The sequence below is a fragment of the Callospermophilus lateralis genome, chromosome 8 (genome assembly GCF_048772815.1).
Source record: "Callospermophilus lateralis isolate mCalLat2 chromosome 8, mCalLat2.hap1, whole genome shotgun sequence".
Taxonomy (NCBI): Eukaryota; Metazoa; Chordata; class Mammalia; order Rodentia; family Sciuridae; genus Callospermophilus; species Callospermophilus lateralis.
The window spans coordinates 4,994,386-5,021,459 of NC_135312.1; the positions used below are offsets into that span (position 1 = coordinate 4,994,386).

The 27,074-nt window shown below is 55.6% G+C and overlaps 1 protein-coding gene across 1 annotated transcript in view; it reads left to right on the forward strand.

Annotated features, from left to right (window-relative positions):
* The first annotated feature begins 2,005 nt into the window (after positions 1-2,005).
* Positions 2,006-27,074, forward strand: part of Crmp1 (collapsin response mediator protein 1) — a 63,003-nt gene continuing 37,934 nt past the window's right edge. The window contains exons 1-3 of the mRNA XM_076865133.2: positions 2,006-2,386; positions 21,248-21,336; positions 26,088-26,272. Of these exons, the coding sequence (XP_076721248.2) occupies positions 2,006-2,386; positions 21,248-21,336; positions 26,088-26,272 (655 nt within the window). The remainder of the gene's footprint in view (positions 2,387-21,247; positions 21,337-26,087; positions 26,273-27,074) is intronic.

The window sequence follows — 27,074 nt, forward strand, 5'->3', positions numbered from 1 at the left end:
GATGGGGATATAGTTCAGCAGCAGAGCGCTTGCCTAGCATGCACCAAGGTCCTGAGTTTGATCCTAAATACCTCCAATAAATACATAAATAAATAATAAAAAAGTTTAAAAAGGAAAAAAAAAGAACATTTGCTAAATACTCACATAGTGGATGAGTCTGGTGTCCAGGCCTGGCTCAGCATCCACTTCTCCCTGCATCTCTCCTAACACATGGGCAGTGAAAGGTATCCCTTGCAGCCCAGATGGGCTTGTTCTAGGGTTGAAACTGTAAATGCGGGGGTTGTCAACTGAGGCTCTGGATCCAAAGTCGCCATAGGTCTCAACAGTCACAGAAACAACCCTTGAACCCCTCTGGCTTGGTGCTGACAGGACAGCTCCCAGCACAGAAGGAAACAAGGACGTCTGGAGGGGATGCTGTCATCACAGCCGTCCCCACTCTGTCTTCAATTCTGCATGTCTGGACTTGCAGTGAAAGGGTGGGCAGCTGTCGATTCTCCATTCAGGAAGTGCAGCTGGGACGGCTGGGTCTCTGCTGGGACTACTCATGGTCCCTGGCTTGAAAATCATGCAGAAATGAGGGAACCTGCCTAGAGGAAGCACACATGGCCTGGCCCCCGAGAAAAGCCAGGGGACACCCAGCAGAGTACCCCCCACACCCCCATTCCCTCCATGGCCCAAGTTAGAGGAACCCAGGGACCTCAGGCTGCAAGTTCCAGGCACAGCAAGGGTGACTGTACCATAAACGGCGGGAGGTGCTCCTGGATGGGGGTGTTTGACTGTCTGGGCGACAGCAGGTGCATGTGTGTGGTGATCTATTTCTTTGTGTGTTCCTCTCTAGAGTGTTTCTATTTAAGCTTCCGACTTATTTCTGGTGTGGATGTGTGTGGGCGTTCTGCCGGGAGTCTGAGCCACGTGTGGAGTCGCCTTGGCCTTTGGTACTGGTGGAAAATCTCTTTGTCATACTATGTCACTGGAGTGTGCATCCAGTCCCAGCGTTGAGTCATTGGCTTAGGTGTGAGAAGGTCTTTGTCCTCTGTCTGCAGGAGTGAGCTACTGGCCTGTACTGCTTGCCCTGTAGTACCTTCCTCTGCCCTTACCACTGCAGGGTACATCCTCCTTAGAAGGCCAGCTCCCAGTGGGCAGGGGCTTCTGTTGGCCCTGTCCCCAGAGCCCATGGCAGTGCCAGGTGTTATCAGGCAATCAGTACAGTAGTGCTGAGTGGATGAATGGTGTGTCCAACGTGTGTCTCCCGGGCTGGGCAATTAATTTCAGTACTATGCAGCGGATACATAGGGTTATTTGACAATAAGAATTATTTCTGTGTGTGTGTGTGTGTGTGTGTGTGTGTGGTGTGTGTGGAGAGAGAGAGAGAGAGAGAGAGAGAGAGAGAGAGAATGCTTGGATTGTGTCCAATCATATATGTGTATATGTGTGCAAAATTGTCTACGGTGTGCGTGAACGAGCCTGGGTGTCTGGGACGGAGCGTGCGTAAAATTGACTTGTGTGTACCAGCATGTTGTACATCTCTCACGTGTTTGGGGTAATGTGGTGTAATTGTCTGGTGTGCGGGTAAGAACCTATGTGTGCCTCTAGAGTGTGTGTGTGTGTGTGTGTGTGTGTGTGTGTGTGTGCATGCTCTACACCCCTCCTTCCGCTCGCGCCCTGCGCTCCGCCTGGGGGCGGGGAGTGGGGGTGCGTCGAGGGCACTGCGGTTCGGCCGCCCGCCCTCTGTGCTGCGGCTCCTGCACGTCACCATCCCTGCACGCCCCAGCCGCCGTCCCCGCCCCCTGGTCCTTTGTAGCTGGTGGTTGAGTTGCCTGCAGCCGCCTGGAGGCCCCGCCCCGGCCCGCCCCGGCCCCGCCCCGCCGCGCGCCCCGCCCCGCGCGCCCCGCCCTCCCCGGGCTGCAGTCGCGCCTGGGCAGCCGCGGGCCCGCACCAAGGCGCGGAGCGAGGCGCACCGAGGAGGCTAGGGCCGCGGGCGGCGGGCGGCCGGCCTTGGACGGGTATGGCGGACCGGCGGCGCGCGTGGAACACGGAGGACGACCTGCCCGTGTACCTGGCGCGGCCGGGCAGCGCGGCGCAGACCCCGCGCCAGAAGTACGGCGGCATGTTCGCGGCCGTGGAGGGCGCCTACGAGAACAAGACCATCGACTTCGACGCGTACAGCGTGGGCCGCCGCGGCTCGGCTCGCACGCCGCGCAGTGCTGGCCGGCCCGACGCGGTCGGCCTGCCGGGGCCGGGCGGCAGCGAGGACACGGCCAGCGACGTGAGCGAGCCCTCGGGCTCTGCCGTCAGCTCACCAGGCGAGCGCGACGAGCGACCGCCGGCCCTGAGCATTCGTTGCCCTGCGCCCCGCGACCTGCCACTCGGCCGGGACAATAGCCAGGTACCCTCGGGGAGCGCGTGGACCGGACGTGGGGGGCGGGGCCCTCGGGGACCCTGGGCTGGGGCCGCTGCCACCAGGCTTGGAAAAGCTACGGAACGGCCCCTCCCCCACCTCATCCTACCAGAGGTTCAGTGAGGTTGTGCGACTCGTCCCGGGTTGGCCAGCATAGTCCGTGAGACTCCTAAGGGACCTCCGAGGGCCGTCCAGGCTCCTCTTCTGCAGAAAGGAAAAGCGAGGTTCTGAGAGGAGAAGTAAGTTAGGTAAAGCAGCCGCGTGGACACTTGAGTCGCAAAGGAACCTCTGGGATGAGTTAACCCAGAGCTCCTCGTCCGTGTTCTGTGCAGAGGAGGAAATTGCCCTTCCGTGTTCTTCCATCCATATATTTGCTCACTCAGTAATTGCGGAACACTTACTGTGCCCCTGCACCCGTGGAGGTTACACGAATCGCCCTGGCCACATGGCCTCAACGGGAAAGGGCCTTCGCGAGTGCTTCCCTCCTGGTTTCTGGGGTGAGGGTTAGTTAAGGTCTAAGATCGTCGGGTAGTTAGAACTGGAAAATCCTTCCCGCAGCGGCCACTGCCTTCAAGGGATACCGGGGAGTCCCGCAGCACAAGGCCGCTGTGTCCCCCTCACAGGGCAGGTTAGGGGGACAGAGCTGGCTTTTGAACTGGAGTCAGTGTCCTCCCTGGCTTGGAGGTTATTGTCCCTCTGAAAATGGGGTGGGGGCACCGGGGAGGAGGAAGGCCAGGGCTTGGGCACTGTGGTCTTCTCCCCTAAGCGGGAAGCCGCCAGGGAACTGGGGGAAGATGGGTGTGTGGACCGCACAGCCCTTGGGATGGGTGGACGGATGAGGCTTAGACCCAGTGCCTGGAAATCAGAAGAAAGATCCCCCAGCTGTCGGCTTGGTCCAGGAAGAACTCAGTGCCTGAATCTGCTGGGTTCCCAGCTCAGCAACCGGCCCCACCCTCCAGAAGTTCCCAGGCTGGCTTGAGTGACAGGTTTATCGTGAGAATTAGATCAATCAATGCCACAGATAGTGAGTGTGTATATGTGAAGTGTTTGTTGAGTTTTATTATTATTTTAATTGACCCTGCCCCTTCCAGCGCTATGGGAGGCATAAAGGGAACTCGGAGGCAGAGAGTGATCCGGACGGCAATCTGGGGGGGCTTCCTGGAGTAATTAGAGCGGGGCCGGCCTGTGGCTGGCGTCTGGTCCGCATCCCTGTGGGACCGCCCATTCATTAGCTTGAGAGCTCTCCGCGGTCCTGAATGCGGGGCCTCCGCGGCGAAGGTCTGAGCGAGAGAGTGTGGGGGTGGGTGAGGGAGGGAGACGTAGGGAGTCCCGTCTCCTCCCCACCCGTCTTTATCCTTGCCCTGCCGGCCCCTTTTCCTGCGGGCCGGCCTTGCTTGGGATGCAGGCTCTCCAGCTCCACCCGGAGACGGGGAAGCCGGGGCCAGCGCGAGGGAACTAGCCGGAGAACTTGGCCCTCTTTAACCTGGGCGCCTCCTTCTGGGAGAGGCGGGTGGCCGACTCTCTCAGCTCCCTGCAGGGAGGGAGTGGTGGAGTGCCGGGGAGGCGAGGGCGCTTTGTGCTCGGCCGGGAGCTGTCCGCAGGCGCCACGCCAGCAAACCCTGGGTTCTGCCCGGGCCGCGGGGCCGCCGCGCCCTGGCGACTGGGGACTCAGGTCTCGTCACCTCTCCCAGTTTCTCCCCTCTCTCCGCTCCAGTCCCCTTTGCCCTTTCTCCTAGTTTTTGGGAACAGGACAGAAGGCTCTAAAAGCACTAGAGGGTCGGGTCTGAGTAGTGGAGGGAGTCCTGTCTCCCTAGGGGGCGCATTTTAATTTCTGCGGAAACGGCGACCGCCGGGCTTGGGTTACTGAAGGCCGGGGTTCCGGGGCGGGCCTCGTTGCTTCTGCGCTCTGCAGCCGGTGCTGGGACCCCTCCCCCGCCCACCGGCGCTTTCCTGGGAGGGAGGTGGGGTTTCCGTGGCGCAGGCGCAACATTTGCCTCTGCTAGAGGCTGAGTGGCTGTGGCGCTTGGTACCCGCGAAGTCTGCTTGGGAGCAGCGTCTGTTTGGCCAGCCTGGAGCAGGGGCTCCGCCCCCTGATTCGCACGTGGTCCTGTCCCCATCTCCGCAGCTTTCCTACTCTGATCTCCAGACTGACCCTACCGAATGTCCGGTGCCAGAACCTAGGACTTAGCACTGAGAAAGGAAACACTGGAATCTGAGGAAGGGGGGCGGCCCCCACCCGCAGTCATTAGCGAGAATTTAGAACCCAGCTCAGACCCAGGCTGCAGTAGCAGCGCAGGGACACCTAGACCTGGTGTGCAGGAGCCTGGCTTTCAGACCCAGCTCTGCAGCGAATGCGTTGCACCTGGACCTGGGGCACATCTGAGTATCCCTGGAGCCTCAATTTTACCATCGCACATGAGATTATTTAAGATTTAGAGATTCATATCCTCCTGTGGATTTCCTTCCTAGTAGAGTTGAATTTCACCCTATTTATAATTTTGTATTCTGTAATGTTACTAAAACCCAGTTTTTTCACTTGCTTCTTCCTACAAGAAATACTTATCCAGATATGATAGGTACTCAGTGCCTCTAATACTCTGAATGTAGCATAAGAAAGTAAAACTACAGTTCCTCAAACTCAACAATGATAAACTCCAGTTAACAGCCTGGGTTCAATTTTGATTACGCCATGTTTTAATGCCCTTGACCTTAGAGACCTTTGCTAGCTTTATCCTTAAGCCTCAATTCCCATTTATGAAATGGGAAAATCTTGGGCTGTGTTCTTGGAATACTTTTGTTTTCCTCTGTGAACCTAGGGCCCCACCCCCATTTTAAGGCCCAATCTCTGATCTCCTGCTGTGGACCCAGGAACTGGACTAGGGAATTGACCTCAATGGTGTGGAGATCAAGACTCCAGGACCCAGCCAAAGCCCCCAAATTGGGAGTCTTCACCAAACCTAGCCTACCTATCTCTGGGTGGCAACTGGAAAGTAGAGAAGATGTGTCTTCCAGGGCCTGTTTGGGTTTTGCAGGCAGAAAATGAGCAATGAGAAAATGAGGTTGGTGCTTTGTCCTGCCTGGTGGTGTGGGGCACAAACCTTCCAATGCAGGAAGGGCTTGCTGAGTCTCCCTTTTGTTTCCTCCTCCATCTTTTCTCCTTTATTATGAAGTTCATCAAGTTATGTCCTAGCTTCCTGCCCACCTCCCCCTGAGCAACATCTGGATCCTGGGCCTCTGGGCTGCTGAACACTCAACTAGAGGCAGGAGCATCCTATTTCTCCTCCTGTCCCCAGCCTGTCCCCAGAAGCTATGGAAAACTTGGTGCAATGGCCAAACCTTTCAAGCACTCACTGTCTGGGGGTGACCCCGTGGCCCCCAAACCAGGCCTCTATGTGTTGAGAGAGCTGTTGCTGTTGTCCTTCAGCAGGTCAGCCATGAATTGTGGCCTTGTCTCTCTTCTGTGGCTACATCTGGGTGGCCTTAGGGGCCTTCAGGGAAAGCTGATTTAGGGATGGGAATGGGGAGGGTAGGTTCTTTTAGGCAGAATGCATTGGAAAGGGGTGGGAAAACGAGTAGCCTTTTGTCTGGGGTGGGGATATACAGGGTATAGCTTTAGTAGAGCCTTGTAGTTGGAGATGGAAAAGGGCTACGTCCATTTAGCCTGTGGCTCAGGGTGGACTCACAGAGGCTGCGGAAGGAGTGGCCGGAGGAGGGCGGTCATTGGGCGCGATCCTGGCGGCCAGAAACGCTCCTTGGAGCTTGGGAGGGTCCTGGCACCTATCCTACAGCTTCCTCCCTATACACAGGATCAGGCAAGACCCCTAGATGCAGTGCCACACACCTGTGGCGCTGCCCGCGGGCTCTGCCTGTGCATTGAGGACGCTTTCTTGCCTTAAAAAGAACCTTGAAAACCAGACCCTCCCATTCGCGAGAGCGAGGCAGGGGCGCAGCCGAGGGCGTGCGTGCTGGGCGGGGGTCGGCGGGGCTGGGCGGGTGGGGGCGGGGGCGGAGTAGGGGGATCGGAAGGGAAGCGCTTCCTGGTTCGAGCCGAGAGGGGCGAATCGGGCTCGGCTCCCGCCGCCGGGAGGAGCTGTCTGTCTGCAGCCCCCTCCTCCCGCCCTGCCTCTCCTCCTCCTCCCGCCCTCCTCGCCGAGCCGGGCGGTGTTGGCAGCGGGAGCGGCGGCGGCGGCGGAGGGCCGAGCAGCCGGGGCAGCCGCGCTTGGGTATCCGCGGGCGCCGAGCCTCCGTTCCTCTCTCCATCCCTCCCGGGCCTTTGTCACTGCGCCCGCGGGTAGCGGGGCCGAGAAGGAGCCCGACAGAGCGTCAGATAGCCGGGAGGTCCAGCGGCCAGGCCGAGGGCGCCGGAGGGGCCATGTCTTACCAGGGCAAGAAGAGCATTCCGCACATCACGGTAAGCGCCCCCGCCCCGCCCCGCCCTGCTGAGGTTCTTTGTGGCTTGGGGATGGTCCCGCCAGGTCCAGATCCACGGGGGTATGGCTGAGGCGCCCCCGAGGCTTCCTGCGTCGCCACGGGTGGGGCGGGGCCGGCCTTGGCAAGGCAGCCCCCTCCCCCCAGCCTCTGGGGACAATAAGGGGGGAGCCCCACATGGCGGGGCGGGGCTGGAGCCTCGGGTCCCTCTCCCCGCGGGCGTGCAGCCCCCTCCCCCTACGGGATGTGCCAGAGGATGGCGTGACGGGGGGATGCGGAGCTGAACAAAAGAGGGAGGGGCGCAGGGTCCGAGCCCCCTCCCTCGGCTCCGCAGGGTGGGAGGGGCGCTGAGCCTGTCGCGCGCAGCCCCTGCACCTTTCGGCCCTGGCACTGCACAGCCTCCAGGAGGAAGATAAATCGCCATCGCCGCTTCCCACTCCCCTCCCGTAATGATGGGGTGGAAGTCCAGGCCGCGAGACAGCGCCATGATGGAAGCCCGCGCCCACCCCCACCGCCGCTAAAAATAACCTCTCGGCGGACACGGGTGGCCGCGGCCGGGGAAGGGTTAACGCACCGAGGCTGGGCTGCTGGAGGGTGGGAACGGTAGTGTGGGCCGGGCCGGCCGACTGTGTCCCTGGGTGTGGCCGGAAACAAAGAAGCCCTGGTCCTTTTGCTTTGTCTCCATGGGGAGCCAAGGGCTCAGCGGTCAGGAACTGGAGCCTCCACCCCCCTCCTTGCCTGGCCTCAGAGTTGAGGAGGCCATTGCAGAGTGATGGGCACCACCAGCACTGTGGACCTTGGGTGGCAGGCCGAGGGAGCAGCCAGGTGCTGAGAGGCGGGGTTCTAGGCCTAGTGGAATCCCCCAGGTGACTCCTGAGGGCTGAGGATCTGAGACCAAGCCTGCTCATTTATGCAGAATTCTGGGTCAGGAGGAGGCTGTTACTCCCTACACAGCTGCCAGTGTAGACTAGCCCTGTTTTATTGAATCCCAGCAGCAATCCTTGGAGGGGGACTGGGTGGGAGGGGCTGGACCCTTGGCCGCACTGGCCCGCATCTGCTTGACTGGGCTGAGCTTTGAGTTGGGAAATCCCTGGTGGGCTCAGCTCAGGTTCTTGCCTGGTCAAAGGGGATTGGGACACCTATCCATCTCTATGCTCTGCCTTAGGGACCCAGAGGCCTAAGGGCCAATCTGTAAGCACTAGTTGGCTGAGTCCGGGGAAGGAGTGTGTGGCCCAGGCCAGGCAGCACAAAGAAAGCACAAGAATGCCCCTCTGAGGCGATTCCTGCTGTGGGAAGTCTGCCCCTGATCCTAGGAAGTCAGGCAGGTGTGGAGGGGCCCATGAGCAGGAACCTTGGGTCCCTCTGCCCCAGGTGGAAGTTTACCAGATGGTCTTCGAGGCAGGTGTGTGGGAATGCTGCCCTGGGCTGGGGATCTGTACAGTTGGGCTCAGCTGTGCTGGGCCCCCTGCTGTGGGCTCAGATGAGATGAACTGCCCAGCCTTTTGCAACAGATGGCTCTGGGTGTGCCTTTTGCTCTGGCCCCTCTCTGCACATCAATGTTCTGGTATCCACAGTGGGTACCTCCTCCAACAAGACCCAAGAGCATCAAGGGCTGCGGGTGGGGGGAGGCAGCAGAGTGTTTAGGTGCGCTAAACATGGGGAGGAGAGATGCTGAGAATTTTAGTTTTATGTTCATCTGGATAGCCCTCCCTAGCCAGAGAGATTTGTGGTTGTAAGGAGAAAATAACAAACCTGAGAGGGTAGACTTGGATGGGGTTTCTTCAGGATCCTTCAACTGCCTGAGGGTCTTGGTTGATAATGTACATGTGGTGACAGGGACCAGGACCTTTCCTTAGAGGCTGTTATGGCTTTCCAAGTGCTGCACCCCAGCCTGGTCCACACAGTCATTTGATGAGTGAATAATAATGGCAAGCATCTGGTCTGTGCTTGGCACTTGCTGGGCTCCAGGGCAAGTGGGAGGGAGATGGCTTTGCACTTGTTCTCCCAGATGCAGCTGGGAGTCCCCTGGTAGAAGAGGAGGAGGGGAAAGGAGGAGGAGGAGGGGAAGGCACAGGCGCTTGGCTCCTGCCCCCAAGGACCAGTGGACTGCTTGAAATATGGATGAAGCTCTGTTTCATTTGTGGCTTTTATTTTTTTAAATAAATGGCACAGCCGGGCGGGGGGCAGGGGGATTAACTTAGCTGAAGCTGTTTCTGTGCCCACTGAGCATTAAGCAAGAAGAACATCCTGGGTGTGGCTCTCAGCAAACAAAGGCACATAGCTTCCTGGCCTGCAGAAGCTCTGAGCACCAAAGTGGGAGGCCTGCTCCATCGTGGGTGGGGTGGGGGGAGTCCAGGTTTACACCACGGGGATTATGGTTTCTGTTAACAGTCAGGCCTCGTGGGTGCCCACCCTGTGAGCTCTTGCTGTAGTCCAGCTTTCAGCATGAATTTCACCATCACCTTGTTCTGAGAACAGTGCTGTGAGGAAGGCAGCCAGGCGCATCATCCTTGCTTCCCCAGGAGTAAACTGAGGTTCACAGACCTTTGCAGCATATCAAGTTCTTGCACTGGATTGTGACATTTAAGTTCACATTCACGTAGCAAGAGCAGGTGAGCTGCTTGGCTCCCTGAGAAAATCACACCCATGCTTTGCCTCTTCCTTTCACTCCCGGAGAAACTGGTGTGTGTGTATTTGTAAACTAGAGTTTATATCTTTGGTACATAAATGTGTATGTAATTTGACATCCAGTCAAACAGTGAAGATGGACAGGAAGAAAGACCATTCAGTAGAGCTGACTCTGGGCTGAGTTAGTTATTCTAAAGTGCAAATCTGCAAACATCCCTGTGGGGCATGCTGTGCCCTGAGGGTACCACCGTGTCCTGTAGGTGTGCAGTCATCCCTGGCTTTTTACACAAAGCGATTGAGATGCCTGCAATTGCTTGATTTGCTGTGCCTGTTGTGAAATCAGACACAAGTCGAATGCAGGACTGAGGGTCTGGAAAGAGCAGAGAATAAACCTGCCAGTAATTAAGCAAATGCTCTCAGTTGTGTTGAGTTGATGATGGAGAAGAGAAAAATGGCCATATTAAGGGAAAAATCATTTTGTTTACATTAGATTGTTTAAAAACATCTCAGAGGGGACATAAAAGTGACTCAGAGTTTTGATGTCTCCCATTTCACAACTGTGCCACCTTAATCATAAACATGTGCTTCTTGTAATGAACTGGTCAAGCCTTAATCCAGGGGATACTTGGAATATGGCACGTGAGTGAGCTTGGCACGTAGTAAATATCTACAGGTCAGAGTTCCTTTCTCCACGCTCAGGCTCCCTCTCTGAGAAATGAAAATTTGGAGTTCTGGCTAGAGCAGGTGTTAACCACATATCTGCTGTGTTCTTTGAATTGTGCAAGGTACATTAAGAAACCTGCCATCTAGGTGATAATGTTCACCCACAGGAAACAAGCTAAGAATGGCCAAAGGGCAAACCCAACCAGAGCCCAGGTGTCAAGAGGAATTCAGAGCAGAGAGGACCCAGCACTGGCAAAGAAATGGGGGGCTTCTCTGGCCTAGAGGTTGGAGTGGGCCAGGTGCTGGTTGCTGGGGAGTGGGGGGTAGCAGGATGGGCAGGGAGAGCTACGTGGAGAAGGCCTGGGCTGGGGGTAAACGTTATGAGAAGAGAGTGAGGAGCTTCATACAGCTGAATCAGAAGTTGAGCTTGAAAGCGATTCTGCAGGGCTTTGGGAGTCTGGCAGAATTCACTTAGTGGACATAATACCTGGGTTCTAAGTGTGACTCAGACTCCAGTGAGTTATTTGGTCTGGGGCGAGTCTTCCAGGGCTTTGGATTCCTTTTCTTTACAGTGAAAGAGTTAGATTGGATAATTTACTTCTAAGTTACAGGGCATTTTGATGGTCTTCTGTGGGTGACAGGGAGCCATTGCAAGTTCTTGACTGGGAGGATGGCATGACAAGGGCAGTAGGTAAGAGTGTGGATTCTGAAGAGGGACTGAGTCTGCATCCTGGTTGCTCCACTTGCTAGCTGTGTAATTCAGGAAAGTCACCTATTCTCTGTATCAATTTTTTTTCTAAACAAATTTTGTTTGTAAAATAGGAATAATAATTAACTATAGATTTTTTTCCCCCTGAAAATTAAATGACAGTGTATATAAGATGGTTGGAAGTGCCTGAACATAGGAATTGCCATGTGGGTTAGCTGTCATGGTTATTACTGCGGTGTCAGCTTTGTTTCATAGCACACAGGTTCAAGATATCAACGACATATGTGTATTTCTTGCTCATGCTACATGTGGGCTGTGGGTTGGCTGTGACTTTGCCCCTGACTGCAGTGAGTCTGAGACTTGGGCTGAAGGAGTGGCAGAGCCCGAGAGACTGGCAGCACCTGGAATGCCTTTAGGAACTTCTGCTCAGGTGTGGCCTACTGCTGTCTGCTATAGTCCACTGGTCAGAGCAAGTCATGTGATCAAGCCCTGAGTCAATAGGGAGAGATACGAAGATGAGATGTGAACGTTCTGGAACATCCAGACACCGGGTGAAGTTGTGCTTTGGGGGTTGGGGGTGCAAAGGAGAAAAGGCCCAGCATTGGTCCTCAGCTTGAGTAGAGATTGGGAAGCACCAAAATGAACTGGGCGGGAAGCTAGGAATACAGATTGGAATGGGGTGAAGGGCAAGGCCAGAGGTGGAGATTAGAGACCCGCGTAGATGAGGCACTGTAGGGACAGGAGGATGCAGGGTGGCCCACCAGCCCATGCTTCTCAGCCCGGGGCTGTGAGCACAGTGAGAAAGTCCTCTGCAGATGTGCTGCTAGTTGTGGTCATTGTGGAAGTTTGTGTTATAGCCACACGTTGTTTTGGCAGCGTCTCTCACAAGCAGAAAGGAGCTACATCCAGTCTAATTTTCTGGGAGTAACAGGAAGCTCCCACCAGAAAAGGGAACCTTCCCAGACTGCACCTTCCAGCCTGTAAGAGGAGGGCAGCAGGCGCGGACAGCACCACGGTGCTGAAGAGCCAGCGCATGCCACCAGGAGCTGCAGAGGTCCCAGAGACTCAGGAATGCCGGGGCGTGGCTGCTGGGGCGTGAGTGGCCTGGCAGGGTTGGTGCTGAGTGGTCTTTAATCCTTCGATGATGTTGCAAAATTTTATACCACTTGGCAGTGTCCCCAAACACTGACCGTTGTGCTGGAGAGATGTGATGGCCCAGTGTTGGTTTTGTTCTGGGAAAAGACAACTCTGAGTTGGTGGGTATTGGTGGTGTGGCACGGGGTGGGAGCAGGGGTGCTTCATAGAGAAGGTGGTTTAGGAAACAGCCCCTGATTGGTGGCGGGGGGGGTGGGGTGGCTGTGGACATGTGGGTCGCAGCTCCTCTCTCCTTCCTTGGCTGTGCTCCGGGCATCTTTCTCCCTGACCATGCTGTCTCCCTGGGCCTCTGCCGTGGTGTCAGCTGTGCCCATCCTCCGTGGAGCCTGCTCCTCCTGGGGCTGGGGACTGTGGCTTCCTGCTTCCGTGTCCTTGGCTTGTCTCTGTGTCTGCCAGCTCTGCTTGACCGTGGATACTTGGACTGGCGGGGGTCTGTCCTCAGCTTTCTCTGGGGCACTCCTGCTCAGGGCGACTCATCGCGAGGACACAGGGCAGTGTGAATGGGCGGATGAAGCCAGTGCCTTTGGCCGCCTGGGTTTCAGGCGTGCCAGCGCTGGCCTTCCTTAACAGCGCCCTGTCTGTGGATTTAGCATTTCGTAGTCACCATCCAGGGTAAGAGGTTGCAGGAAGGGCTTTTGGATCTTGAAGAAATAAGAGAGAGGGGCTCCTGCAGCGGTGCTTTGGCAGTGGGGAGGGGCGAAGCCGGCTGATTCTCTCACATGAAAAGGAAGCTTCATAGCCACAGCTTTCCCCCGGACCTGCATTGCCGTGTCTCCCCCTCCTCCTCCCAGGGCCCTGGCCATCATCGATGACTTGGTGCCACAAGCTGCGTTCAATTCCATGAGAAGACTCGGTGATCTGTGCCTGTCCCCAGGCTATGCTGCCACATGCTCTTTATGACATCATATTCATGGACCCTTAGGGCTTAATCTCTCATCACATCTCAGCACACATCTCCTTTCTGTAACCTCAAATTGGAAGGGAACCTTTTAAATTGTGTCAAATATTCTTCTTGTGCATTTGAGGAGGCAGGAAGGACTGTCCATTGCTTCTCCCCACCCCCTGCTCTTGCAGGGATTCCACGTACCCTCTCCTTGCATTCCTCCCGGGACAGGGAGATCACCACTTCACCAGACAGCCTGCCTTGCCCTTGGGCAGCTCTGTTCTTGGTCACCCTGTGCGTGGAGTGCCCTCCACCTGCTCTCAGCTTCTCTCCTCCACACTGCTGTTCCTCAATTCCCGGAAGGTATTTAGAATCATCAATACCTTTCAAAATGAAACTTTAATTAGGGGACATTTTTTTTTCTGCTTCCTCAAATGCCTGAACTTAGAGCAAGTGGCACAGAATGTTGAATTTCACAGCCCTATGTTCGGTGTAGGGAGCACTTTTACCTATTATCCTAAGTGATCCTGTGTTCTGTGGGTCACTTTGACTAGTTGCATTAACAGATGAGGAAACTGGAGCCCACTGATGTCAGGCACCAGAGGTCAGGCAGCTCAGAGCTCTGTGAGACCAGCTCTCGTCCTGGCATCAGGACAAGGACCCCACAGCCTCCTGGGAGATATGTGTCAACGTGAGCTGGAACTTGGAGCCTCATGACCAGTGCTAACCGGAGGAGACTCCACAGAGTGACCCCTGGTCCTGGAGTCAGGACACTCTACATGATGGGGAGGTGGAAGTCAATGGGTGGGGCAGGTGACCAGGCTGCAGGAAGGCGTGGGTACAAGCTCAGGGCTGGGCAGGTGATTTAGGGAGGCTGGGGGTATCGTGAATGGACGAGAAGGGTGGGCCAAGGCTGAGGACAGGTAGCAAGGCCAGGAGGAGGCTGGGGCGGAGCTGGCAGGGCTGAGGCTGGTGGATGTGTTTCACAAAGGCTCTCTGGCCTTCAGCAGGGAGACCTGTGGTGAGGGGACACCGGGCAGGAGCAGCAGGAGCTGGACTTGAGCAGGCGGTTGTGGGAATGTTTCCAGGGTGGACACAGCAAGACCAGGAAAGCTTTGGGCTGCAGATGTGCTGTGGGACAGATGTGTCCCCACGGTCCTTGGGCCAGAAGGTCATGGGTGACCCTCACAGTGGCACTGATGTGGCCCTCATGGGCTGGGCTGGTCACCAGAGTGGGATTTCTATAAAAGTGACTTGGTCCCTCTTGCTCTCTTGCCCTCTGCCTTCTGCCAGGGGATGACACAGCGCAAAGGTCCTTATGAGGACCCAGCTCCGTGCTCTGGACTTCCCAGCCTCCACAGCCACGAGCCAAAACCACTTCAGTTGTTTATTTGTCACCCAGTCTCAGCTATTCTGTTACGGCAAAGAGTGGTTCAGACATGGCGTGAGAGGTGACAGGGAAGTGAAGGTGAGATCCGTCTCCCCATGTTGCAAGGATGTTAAAAAATCAGGCCGCCTTCTAAGTGCTATTCATGTGTTAATTCATTTAATTTCCAAGATAAGCCTCTGCATTACAGTGGGAAAGTGGGGCAGAGCGGTGAACTTGCCCACCTTATAGGATTGGGAGGCCTGAGGCCACTCAGAACCCCACTGTCTGGCCTCCCACCCGCGTCCTGAGCCATAGCCAGTTGCATCTCAGTTAACTGAGTGTTCAGTGAGGTAACAAGGGTGAAGGGGCCTGGCTTGCCGGGGGCACGGCCAGTGTCAACAGGGTGACAGGGTCTGTGTTGAGTATCTTACCCCCGAGAGTCGTTTGGGGCCTTCAGAGCCTTTTATCTCCCTCACCTGCTCCGACCACATTCACTACTGTCCTACCAGGAGGGCAGGTGTTGTGCCAGGTCTATGGTGGTGGGCAGTGGTGTTTCTTATTCCATCTCAGAGGGGCAGAGCTAAGGCTCAGACAGGTCATCTAGGTCATCTAGGCCTAGTCACGAGAGCATTCATTACACAGGGGCCAATGGGTGGTCACTCTGTAGGTGCCCAGTGGGGCTATGTTCGAATTCTGGCTCACCCTCTCTTGGGTCTTACCTTGAGAAATTCACTCGCCTTCTCTTAGTTTCCTCATCTGTAACTCCTGTGTGACTTGAGAGTGGAGCATGCGGACCCTGTGCTGCAGGACTGGCGCCTGCCCAGGCTTGAGGAGATGACTTTTTAAAAGTGGAGCTTTTCTGTCTGGATTTTTGGTAAGAGGTAAGAAGCAGAGGCACAGAAACACAGACATGGGTGGAGGCCTAGATATCAGCTATCAGTGTAGTTAGCATCCCTCTCCGGCCCACTCCTGGGGTCCAGAGACAAGTGTGTTATTTTAAAGTCAGACACTCCATCCGCAGGGAGTATTTCCCAAACCTCTGCAGGCAGGACAGGACCGGAGGTCCTGGTGTCATGACTGCTGTTGTCATGGAAATGGGTCTGAGCTTGCAGCAAAGGTGGCAATCCAAGGGGACTAACCAACTGATTCCTGCCAGCCTGTGGTGTTTGCCCCACTCTCCAGGAGAGCAACCCAGGAGGTGGCAGAATCTGACTAGCAGATACTCACGCTTGCCCCCCTTCCCAAGGATGACTGGGCCAGCGTCCCCCATTGGGGGACCTCTGAGACCTGGTGTGGACACCTGTGCATTGGTCCTAGGCTTCATGTCAGCATTAGGGGGCATTGTAGGGAGAGGACATGGGGCGTGCCCTCACCTTCCTTCCTGGGGTGGGAGAGGAGCATTAGGGATTGGAAAGGTGACATTGGGGCCTGGCACCTCCACTGTGAAATGTCTAAGTGTTATTACCCGGGTTTGGTGGAGACCTAAAGAGTTCAGGCTTACCAGCTGACAGGGGAGCAGTGAGGAGCTCCAAGATTGGATGAGCAGGAGACACATCAGCTCCCTCCCTGTGCTGTGGCCAGTGCGTTTCAGCACCACGGACAGCACACGGCCCACCTCTTCCTCACCCAGGGCACCTCACCTGGACTGTGGGCCCACTGTGTGTGTGTGTGTGTGTGTGTGTGTATGTGTGTAATTTATTATTTTGCGGGAGTATTCTCCCTTTCTCTGTTTTTCCAGCTTAATGAATTTCTGCCCGTATTTCAGAACTCAGGTCAATGTCCCCTCCTTGATGACACGGTCACTGTCTTCGTCCGAATCTGTAATGACAGCCTTGGTTCTCTGCTATTTCCAGGTAGCTAAAGTTGCTAAACCAGTGATTTGTGGATAAGTGTTGGTTTGGAGAACAGCAGGTCTTATTTTCTTCTGAGGACCCCCAGACCTTAATGGATTTTGTGTGTCTCCTGAGGGCCGCCTTTTGGGCCTGTGTGCAGGGGACGGGTTCCATTCCCACCATGTGGGAGGGAGAGCAGAGCCCAGGGCACTTGAGAGCTTTGCTGGCCTGGACAGCGATACAGACGCTTCCCTGTGATCCAGACCCTCCCTGCCCCCAGCAGGGGCAAATGTGGTGTGTTTTGCCGTTGATTGGTCGGTTAGGAAGGCCTGAGGCCTGAAGGCTGATGTCCCTAAGCGGAGCTGGATAGAACAGTTCATGTAGTGAAGTGACCAGCGACACCTGCCAACAGCTGCTCTTCCCCCATTGGGCTGCTGGGAGATAGGGCAGGTCTGGAGATGAGCCTCTGCCTTGCTGGGCCGTCCTCCAACTCACAGACACTGGCAGGAGACTCCACTGCTGCCCAGCGCCAGGGCTCAGGTGACCCTCGCAAGGTGGCCTTCCAGCACCACCTGTGCCATGCAGGCTTTGCACCTGGCATGTGTCCGTGCCCAGGCAGCGGGTCAGGATTTCAGGAGAGATGTATGGTCTGTCTGCCTGCCTTCCCCCCATCCTCTCCTTCCTTTCTTCCCTCTTCATCACCCTATTTCACCCTCCTTCTCACTCCCTCTCTTTTCAAGTGTCCCATCTCCTCCTCTCTCTTCCCTGGCCCCTGTCTGCCACCTCCTCCAGCTGCTCAGCAAAGATCTGTGACATTCCGAGGAGGGTCCGTTGATGGAGACATAAGGTGAAGTCAAGGGGTCTCCAGGCCCCTCATGCGGTGCCCAGCTCATGCAGCGCGGGGAGTGTTGGGACGTGTGTGCGTTGTCCTGCCGGGGACACTGCAGTGGGGGCCCCAGGGCCTGCTGGGAAGGTGTCAGTTCCTGCCAGAAAGACCCACTTCCCTTGAGTTCTGCCAGTGGAGAGTTTTGCAGTTTGCTTTTTCACGTAACATCTTATTGTCTTTGTCCTTGAAACTCCTATAAGATATTGACCAGCCGAGGGGTAGTGATGTGGTTACACCATTGTAACTGATTCTGGGTCTGACCTTTGTGTATAAATCCTGGACTTGTTTAGAGCTATTTTCCTCGGGACAAATGGACAGCTCTAGATTCCGGGTCAGAGGGCATGAGCCCTTTTTTATTTTCAAATGTGTGAATTTTATGTTCAAAATAAAAATATTTACATATAAATCATGTACCTATGATGTCTTGGTATATGTGTGTAGTGACATTCCCTCTGGTGTGCAGCCTGAGATTTTACACATTCCTTAGAACGGCAGGCCCCTGGGTCTGACCTTAGAGTGTAGTTAGATTCCATCAGCTTGTGGGGTGTCATAAATTCCAGAGCATGAAAATGTCTAGAAATGTGATGCAGTGTGGCTCGGTGGCCTACACACGGGCAGGGAGTTAGGAAAACTGCATCAGGAGCGTGACATTGGAGGCCACACCTGCCTGGAACCCCATTTCTATCGAGGTCAGATCAGGGCCCTACCCAGTCTGTTCAGGGCAGGCGGCCACAGAGAAGGTGTGCTTGGTGGGTCTCTTCCTTGCAGATGCACAAATCATGGCTGGCTCCCTGTTAGGGATTCAGGGCAGGTTGTTGGGCGTGGAGTGACTGCTCTGGAATCCCCTTTCTCCAGGAAGCAGGACACGCCATTTCACACCCTCTTCCTTGACTTGTGGCTCTGAGGCCTTTTCTCTTCATCTCCACCCATTCATGTTCCTTGGGTGCTTTCTCTGGGAGTTATTCCATCAGATTTCCCACAACATGGAAGGATCTGGGCTTGGAAAAGCTGTGTGCTCAGTTCTTCTCCCAGTTTTCACTGCACATGGGCAGAGCACTGGCCCTGGGAGAAGCTGTGGGAGGGTGGTTCCTGCTTGTGTCCAGAATAGAATATTCTAAACTCGCTGCGTTGGGGACCCCGTTCATGGGAGTACCTACCAAAACGCCTTGAGTTCTACAGGACATGTCTATGAAAATGCTATTAAAAGGCAAAGGAATGACTAATTTTAAGAAAGAAAGTGAGGATGTCAGGTCAGTTCTTGCCTTATTATGGATTTTCCAGAAATGTACTGGCACTGGAGAGATGCTGGAGTTTGGACCCCGTGGTCCCAGCGTGCAGTATCTGGGGGTAGTGCAGCAGGGGTGGGTTTGGACCCAACTCCACTGCCTGACTCAGGAGTGCAGAGCAGGCTGGGCGTGCAGTGCGTCAAACACCCCTTTCAGGCTGAGCCTGGGAAGCCTGTTATTAAATGTGACAAGGGAGGTGCTGCTTGCAGAAGCCGGGTTTGAAACCTTGCTCCGACAGCTAAGGACTTGTGTTTTCCTGCTTTCTGTGCCAGGAAGCTTGCCCGCCAGCTTGCCTGTGCTTTCCGGGCATGCAGAGCCAGGCCTTTGCTTTCCCTCGGTCCTGGAGTAGCCTCCAGGGTGCTTGGTGGGTCTCTTCCTTGCATATGCACAAATCATGGCTGGCTCCATGTTAGGGATTCAGAACAGGTTGTAGGGCATGGAGTGGAATCCCCTTTCTCCAGGAAGCAGGACACGCCATTTCACACTCTCTTCCTTGACTTGTGGCTCTGAGGCCTTTTCTCTTCATCTCCACCCATTCATTTTCCAAGAACCAGTTTAGGTATCCATCCATCCATCCTGCCATCCTGCCTGCCATCTACCCATTCATCCATCCTGCCTATAATCTATCCATCTATCCATCCTTCAATATTTCTATCCATCTATCTGTCCATCCATCTGTCCATTTGTCCACCATCTGTCCATCTGTCCATCATGTGTCCATCCATTCACCCATCCACCCACCCATCTGGCCAAGTGGGTCCAAGGTCTTGAAGGTGTAGCGGTGAAGAAGCAAGAGTCCCTTCCCTCGTGGAGATAAGTCTAGTGAGGGCATCTATAGGGAGAAGAGAACTCTGGGTGGTGCCAACCACTTCCATTCACCCACGCTTGGTCCCTTGTGTGGTTGTGCCTTGTACATCCCCCGGTGACACATGACAGCTTGGAATCCAGTGGAAAGAGCCACATGGTAGCCAGACAGGTATATATGAAGTATGTCAGGATTACTAATGATGAGTGCTGTGCAGACACGGGGGGTGAGGGGCAGGGCAGCTGGTGGGCAGCGTGTATGGGGTTTCAGACCGGGCAGGCAAGGGGAGGGCTCTCAGATGAGTGACCCTGAGCAGAGCCATGCTGGAATAGATAGCGGGAGGGCAGACTAACTGGGGTCTTGCTGACCTTGGCTTTCACACTGAGGAAAATGTAACACCGAGACAAGAACCCACCCGGGAGTTCTGCCTGCAGACTGTTTCTTCTCAGAAAGTTTCCCCGTTGCTTAGTCTGGCTTGACCTCTTCTGGGCTTGCAGAGCCTCTCTGCCTGCCTCTCACGGTAGATGCCAGGGGACCATTGGGACCACTGGACCATGGCCTCTGGGACCCTCTGTAGTGCATTTTCTCAGCTTCCTGAGGGGTCCTGGTGGAATTGAGCCTGGTTGTCCCTTTATCATGTTTTTGTGGCAAGCTCTGCTTCAGGTGGTGGGGGGAACCTCTCTTTCCTGGCAGAAGTGGTTGCACTGAATTCTTAACATTTACTGGCTCTCTCCCCACACAAGGGATGGGGGCTTGAGAGCAACTTGAAGATAATGAAAATAGAAAATAACCACACTGGAAAAATTTAAGCTCCAAAAAAATGGAAATTAACAAATATTAATGATAAGCAAAGGCACTTGGTGTTCCCATACCTGGCAAATTGGCAGTTTTGGGGAAGCAGTTTGGTCACATTTATCAGGGGCCGTAAATAAGGTTTGTGCTGTTGGACTCAGTTGTTAAGCTTCTGAGAATTTGGCCTGACACAGCATCCTAACCACGGAAAAGTTGTGTACAAGGAGGTTTGGTGCAGCTGACTGCCTCGCTGTGGAAAACAGAAAATAACTGAAGGGCCAAACAGTGGGGCAATAATTAACTTATCACGTAGCCATGCGATGTGGTGTTTGGCAGACTTTTAAAAATTGTGGTAATGAAGACCATGCCCTAACTTTGGATGTGCTTATGGTAAAACCCAAAAGGATGGAGCTCTGTTCTTTTCTGTTCTTGGACTCGCTGCCTCTGGCCTTGCAGGTCACTTGACATTCCTGGCTGCCTCTCTTTTCAGCCCTTTGTTTGGTCCAGCCCGTCTTATTTAGAGGTTTTAGCTTGCCCTACCTGCACCCCCAGGTAAGGGTGACGGCCCCTCATTCTGTTCCTGCCCTTCCCCTCCTGGGCCACCTTCCATCCCATGACTCTCATCGGCCAGGCCCAGGGAGCAGATCCCAACTCTGCCTGGTTTCCCATGGCTCCCAGGGCCTGGGCCAGGAGTGATCACTGCCTGGATGAGTGTGTGTATGTGTGTCCTAGAGTCACGGCTTTGGAACAGACAGGAGGACAAACAAGACAAGCGTCCGAGTGACCTGGTGCATGTGCAGGAGGGGCAGGGTTCGTTGCACAGTCTTTTCATTATCTGCACAGTGACTCCGAGTTGATCACCGTCATATTCAGAAATGCCTTAAGAAGCTCCTGTCCTACACATGATGCTGTGTCTTCAACTAGTGAATGACATTTAGAAGGGAGGAGACAGCAGGGACCCACAGGGCAGGTGCACCGTGGGGACTTGGGGTGCCTCCCAGTGACACAGACATTTCTGAGACAATCCAGTAAAACCAAATGTGGTGTGTCCCGGGCGGAGATGAAGGAGGAGGGGATGGGGTTAGCTGGAGTAGTGGGCTGTGGTGAGGGCTCCTTAGGAGGCCCTTCCTGGTTGGAGACAGGTCCTGAAGTATCGAAAGGAGGAGTGATCCCATGTTTGGGTTTTGTTTTGAAATACTTCTGGGGAAAATGCAGAGCATTTGAGGCGGGGAAGGAGGTGGGGTGAGAAGGCAGAGCATTGGTGGAGGAGGGTTGAAGTGGGGGGTTTGGGGGGGTTTCAGGGCCCTTTCTTTATCTTTGAAGATATTTGAGAGTTTTATTGTTAAAAGTTGAAAGAAAACTATTCCCCTGACTTTCCCCCAGTGACACTTAAAACTCTGCTTTGCTTTTCAGAGTGACCGACTCCTCATCAAAGGTGGACGGATCGTCAATGAGGACCAGTCCTTTTATGCCGATGTCTACTTGGAAGACGGGCTCATAAAGTGGGTTGAGCAGGACACACCTAAGAATCTGCTCCTCCAGGTGGCCTGGCCTTGCTGGTGTTCTGCCAGAGTGGCCGTGCTGTGCTCCAGTATTTCAGAGCTCCAGACTGGGGACGTCAGTCTGGGTGGAGCAGGGGCCGGGGTGAGCTAGAGCAGGGGCCGGGGTGAGCTAGAGCAGGGACCGGGGTGAGCTAGAGCAGGGGCCGGGGTGTGCTGGGGGACCCTCCGTTGTCCCAGGCTTGCTGATGCTCCTTAGGGTGCCTATTGCCTTTAATGCTCACACTCAGGCTGTGAAATGCAGATGTAGTGTTTGGGGGATATTTTTAAAGATTTTTTTGTTGTTGTTGTAGTTGGACACAGTACCTTTATTTTATTTATTTATTTATATGTGGTGCTGAGGATCGAACCCAGGGCCTCACACATACTAGGCGAGCGCTCTACCGCTGAGCCCCAACCCCAGCCCAGGTGTAGTGTTTTATATTAGGGGCATGAGGGGCCAGTGGGGCTAAGCACTGAGCCCAGTTGCAGGGTGGGCTGGGGACAGGGCCTGTGTCCCCCCCCAAGAGCCCCTGGCTGAGCACAGCCCTGCCTTCCACCTGCCTGCCGTTCCTGGGTTGGTTGAGGGGATCAGAGGAGAAGTGGGCCTCCATGGGACCTTGCTGGCTCTCAGAAGAGTCCTGGCTCTGCCGTTTCCCTACTGTCTCCCTGTGGGCTCCCTTTCAGCCTGCCATCGCTGACCCCAGGGTAGGAACCCCCTGGGACACTGTAACTCAGTGATGCAGGCCAGTGACTTAAACAACAGGAACTCACAGTGTGGAGCCTGGAAGCCCTGGTCATTGCCTGCAGGGATGGTCCCTCCTGGGCCTCACTCCCCGCTGGCCCGGGGCTTCCTTCTCACTGTCCTCAGATGGCCTTTCTTTGTGCTGCCCAGGCCTCTCCCTCCTTATAAGGATACTGGTTCTGTTGGGTTAGGGATGACCCACTTAGGCTTAATTATCTCCTTGAAGCCTTATCTCCAAACAGTCACATGGGGGTTGGGGCTTTGGCGTGGTTTGGGTCAGTTCTGCCCATAACACCAGGCAGTGGTTTCTCCGTGGCCGCCGGCATTTTACTGGCTGGTGATGGGGACGTGGCTGTCCCTTTGGCCTGGACTCACGGCCTCTTCCCTGGGCATCTAGAAGAGCCGAGGAGGAGACTGTCTGTGAGCGGCTTGGGCTGTTGGTGCAGGAAGGAGAGTGCAGGGGGCTGGGGGCACGGGGAGGTCAGACAGGATGTGGCCTTGTAACAAGCCAGCCTGGGCAGGGGGCGGAGCACATGCTGTGATGATGGGGGGAGGGTAAAGGAAGCCGGGGTTAGTGGGTGCATCGTGCCCCCTGAAGGTTCAGAGCCCCTGCCTCCCTGTGCCCTGCTCTCGTCCTGGACAGCAGCCTCTCCCTGCCATCTTCCCCGGCCCTCTTAGCCACTCTTGTGGTGGGCACCCACCAGCCCCTCCGTGGAACGCCTGTCCCCACATTGCCAGCTCCACGTGGTGTCTCCTCAGGGCACCTTCCCTGCCCGGGATGGCCTGGCTGCATTCCCCTTCCCTGTGGCCGTGAGCTGCCACCTGTCACAGCCTCCCTCACGTGGTATCTGTCCCTCGGCCAGCGCAGCGAGGCCTCCCCACTCTGGAGCATGGCCTGCTCCACAGCAGGTGCCCCAGAGTGCGGACGAGGAAAAGCGAAGCGAATCTGGACCCCCAGGTCAAGGAGGGGGTTGACTGGAGCCCCAGAGCAGCCATGCAGTGTGGGCGGGTAAGTCCAGAGCAGGAGGTCTCTTCGGCACTGCTGCTTAGATCAGAGGAAGCCGCCAGGCTGGGGCCCCTTGGCCTCCCGGGCTCCGAGGCCTGAGGGCAAAGTCACCAGGCAGCTGCTGATGGGGTGACCATTCCCACGGCCACCTGCTGCTTGGGGTTGGAGCTGGTCACTTGTGCTTCCATCCTTTCGGGGACCTGTGGAGCCCAGTGGTCATGGGCTGAGCTGCGTTTCTTGAGTGCTTGCTGTATGCAGGAGCACCTGGAGCCTTAGGACTTTGGCTGGCCAGGCTGTTCGGGAAACAGGCAGTTCTGTAAATTCAGTATCTGTCCAGTTCTCTGACTCAGAGCCCTATTTTGCTTGCACCCCAGTGCTAAAGGCCTCTCTGAGCTTTGGTATTCCTCTTCCTGCTCTGGGAAGCAGAGCAGGTGACCACGACTGAGTGCCTTGCAGGACTTAGGAGGTCCTTTCTAGCATGCAGCCTACTGGCTGAGAAGAGTAGGGCTGGAGTGGCCTGTGCTGACCCAGGCATGCAGAGGCTCAGTTTTTGTTTACTTTAGTGAACCCCAAGAGTCTTTCTGTTTGGGATCCTTGGCAGAGTTTTCTAAGAGCCATTCAGCTATTAGGGTGCAATGAGCTGTGATTCATGGAGGATTCTGCCTGGTTCACCGAGCTTGGTGATTCAGATGCTGGTCACACAGGGTTTCCTCCTGCCGCAGCGGTGGCACGTCTGAGGCGAGCTGAGCTTCCCCTGTCCTCCTCTTCTGGGCTGGTTGCTGGTGTGCGCCATTGACTGCGCCTTCCTCCTGACTCCCCGTCTGAGGGGAATGTGCTGCTCCTGTGTCCGGGAGGCAGTCAGCCTGGGGGCAGGTCCTGTTCTTAGACTTGGGGCCTCCCAGGCCCACCTGGACTTGCTGTGTGACCTTGGACGAGTCTAGGTGCCCGTCTCAGATCTGTGCCCCTTTGGCCCAGTGGACCTCCTCCCTTGTGAGGCTGTTGGTGGGAGACTGGAGAGGTTGGTGGAGGTGCGACAGGGCCCCTCACCGGGACCCTGACGTGGTGACCGAGTCACAGGTGCCATTCACACTGGGCTGTCTCTGGGGCAGTGGCGTGTAGGACTGAGCCTCAGGTCTGCTGCCCCTGCTGACTCACTGAGTGGCCCTGCGTCTTTGCAGGGTTAGCATTGGGTACACTACTTGTCTTCTTTAGAAGTTAGCTGGGAGCCCAGGTGACATCATGGGTGAGTGCTTAGAGGAGTCTCCGCTCCCCAGCAGGCCTCCAGGAAGGGCAGCTGCTCTCTGTTAGGGTCAGCGTCCTCCAGAGACCCTTCCCTTCGGCTCCTGGCACCAGCCCACGTGGTTGGAGAGAGTGGCAGAAGGACCCAGAGTTGCCATGACCTCAAGCCAGCTGTGCAGGGGAGGGTTGGTGATGGGGGTGGTGGCACCTGCGGTGGAGCTGGTGGGACAGTTTCCTGGGTGCTCCCCTTGACCCTGGCTTTGTGCTTTGCTGGGCTCTTTCCAGCTCAGGGAGACCAGGATGTGCCCAGCTCGGCGAGGAGCCGTGGCTGGAGCCCTCTCTCTGCCCCGCTGGCCTGGACCAGCCTTGCCCAGGCTCCTGTAGGGCCAGGGCTGCTGCTTTTGCCCAGGAGGTGAATTCTGTTCTGGGCTTGACCCTGTGGTCCCTGCAGCAGTATTTTCTTAAGCCTTTATTACTAGTGTTTTTATGTGTGGCCTTATCCCAAGAGTTCAGAATACCTGGATTTTATTTTTGCAAACAAAAATTCAGATCTCAGATCGCAGCCAGGTGGTAGCCTTGGAAGCTCTGGGGTCCCTGGCCTGGTTCTGGCTCAGAATCTGCTGGTGCCCTGGCATCTCCTTTCTCTGGTTCCAACAAATAGAACAGGCATCACTGGGTGTCATGTAAGTCTCCGCGGGGCTCGCGGGGCCAGGCCCCTGATTGTCTGGGACCTTCCTCCTGCAGGAAGTTTCAGGGCACAGCAGGGAAGAGAAGTGACCTCAGCCTGTCTGGAAACACTGGCCTCGCCCGCCAGAGTCCCTGCTGTGGTGTTTATGGTGACCTCAGTTTTGTCTTACATGCCCAGAGGGCTTGAGTAGCTTTCCTGAGGCCTTGCTCCTCCAGTTCTGCTGAAATGAGAAGCCAGGGGCCGTGTGCTTGGCCGCTCAGGGTACTGTGAAAGGCCCTGGACAGGCGGCTTCAACAACAGGAATCTATTTCTCACAAATAATTGAGAGGCTGCGAGTTCAGGTGTTGGCAGGGCTGGCTCCTCCTGAGGGCTCTCCTTGGCCTGCAGATGGCGTGTCTCCCTGCATCCTTATGCAGTCCTCTGTGTGTGTCTGTGTCCAGATCTCCTAGGGACACCAGATGGATTGGATTAAGGCTCACTCCAATGACCTCAATTTAGTTAATCACCTCTGCAAGGGCCCTGTCTCCAAGTACAGTCAGTCACTCTCTGAGTTGCTGGGGCTGGGGCTTCCTGTGGATCCGGGGGATGCAACTCGGCCCCCATCAGTGTCCCTGAAAGCTCATAAAGCCAAGGGGACTTTTCACAGCCTTGCTAGGTGATGCTCCACTCTGCACCCCCATTGCCAAAAGCCGACCACTCCCCTGAGAGACTGGCTGTTCAGACAGCCAGCGTCCCGTGATGGAGAGGCTGGCTCTGCCTGGTTGGACCCAGTCCTCCGTCCCCCTGAGAAGCCTTCCTGGAGAACCAGCCAGGTGAAACAGCTCCCTGTGCCCCCGGCCCTCTGCCCTGCCGCATTCCAACAAGGTGCTTACATTGAGTGTGAGCCCCTGGAGGGCAGGCCCTGCCTGAGTGCCCTCCACCCACCTGCGGCCCTGTGTGACCTGGCTCAGGCGTGTTTACTTAGTGGGCCTGAAGCTGCTAAGCTGACTGCCCAGTTGCTTTTAAGCACCAAGGTCCCCTCTGTTGTTTGTCTCCAGGCAAATTGGAGAGAACCTGATTGTTCCTGGTGGAGTGAAGACCATCGAGGCCAACGGGCGGATGGTCATTCCCGGAGGGATCGATGTCAACACCTACCTGCAGAAGCCCTGCCAGGGGATGACGGCCGCCGATGACTTCTTCCAGGGGACCAGGGCAGCGCTGGTGGGCGGGACCACGATGATCAGTGAGTTGCAGGCCCTGTCCCCCGAGTGCGGCTGGGGGTTCTGCATCACCATGGGCAGCAGCACCCTGGGCCCCAGCGCAGACCAGTCACTGAGCTCAGGGCTGTTTCATCTCCTTCTCACTGTGGTCCCCCAATGCAGCTCAGTGTCTGCAAAGCAATACAGACAGTAAAGCTTTCAGAACCCATTTTGGAATGTATTGAAATAAAATCACTGGCACACCCTGGTTATTATCATTGCCTAGACTGAGATTGAAGTTGGTGTTTAGATGCTTAGAAGATAAACAGATTTAAAGGTATCACATAAAGAATGATATCCCGAAGTGTGAGGATGGCCAGAGTTTTGGAAACCGTGACATGGGTGTTATAATGATGGAGGATGGAGGCTCAGAGAGTTGAGGAAATTTGCCCAAGTTTACATAGCTAGGAAGTGGGTGTGCCGGTCAGTATTGCTGTAAATAATGCTGTGATAGTGCTGCGTAACAGTCTGCGTATCAAATGTTTTCCATTGCCATAGCAGGATACCCCGGGATAGGTACTTTATAAAGAAAAGAGGCTTGTGTAGCCCACAGTATGGGAGGCTGAAAATCTGAGATTGGATGGGACACTTGATTCAGTCTCTGGCGAGGGTCCCCTGGTTGAGTCAAGCAATGACTGGCATCGATTCCTTCTGAGCATGTGCCTCCAGTGGCCCAATCACCTTCCAGCAGTCCCCCCCCCTTAGAGGTCCTGCCACTTCCAACACAGCCACCTGAGATCCGAGCTTCCAACACACAGACCCTGGGGGACATAGGCAGGCCATCTC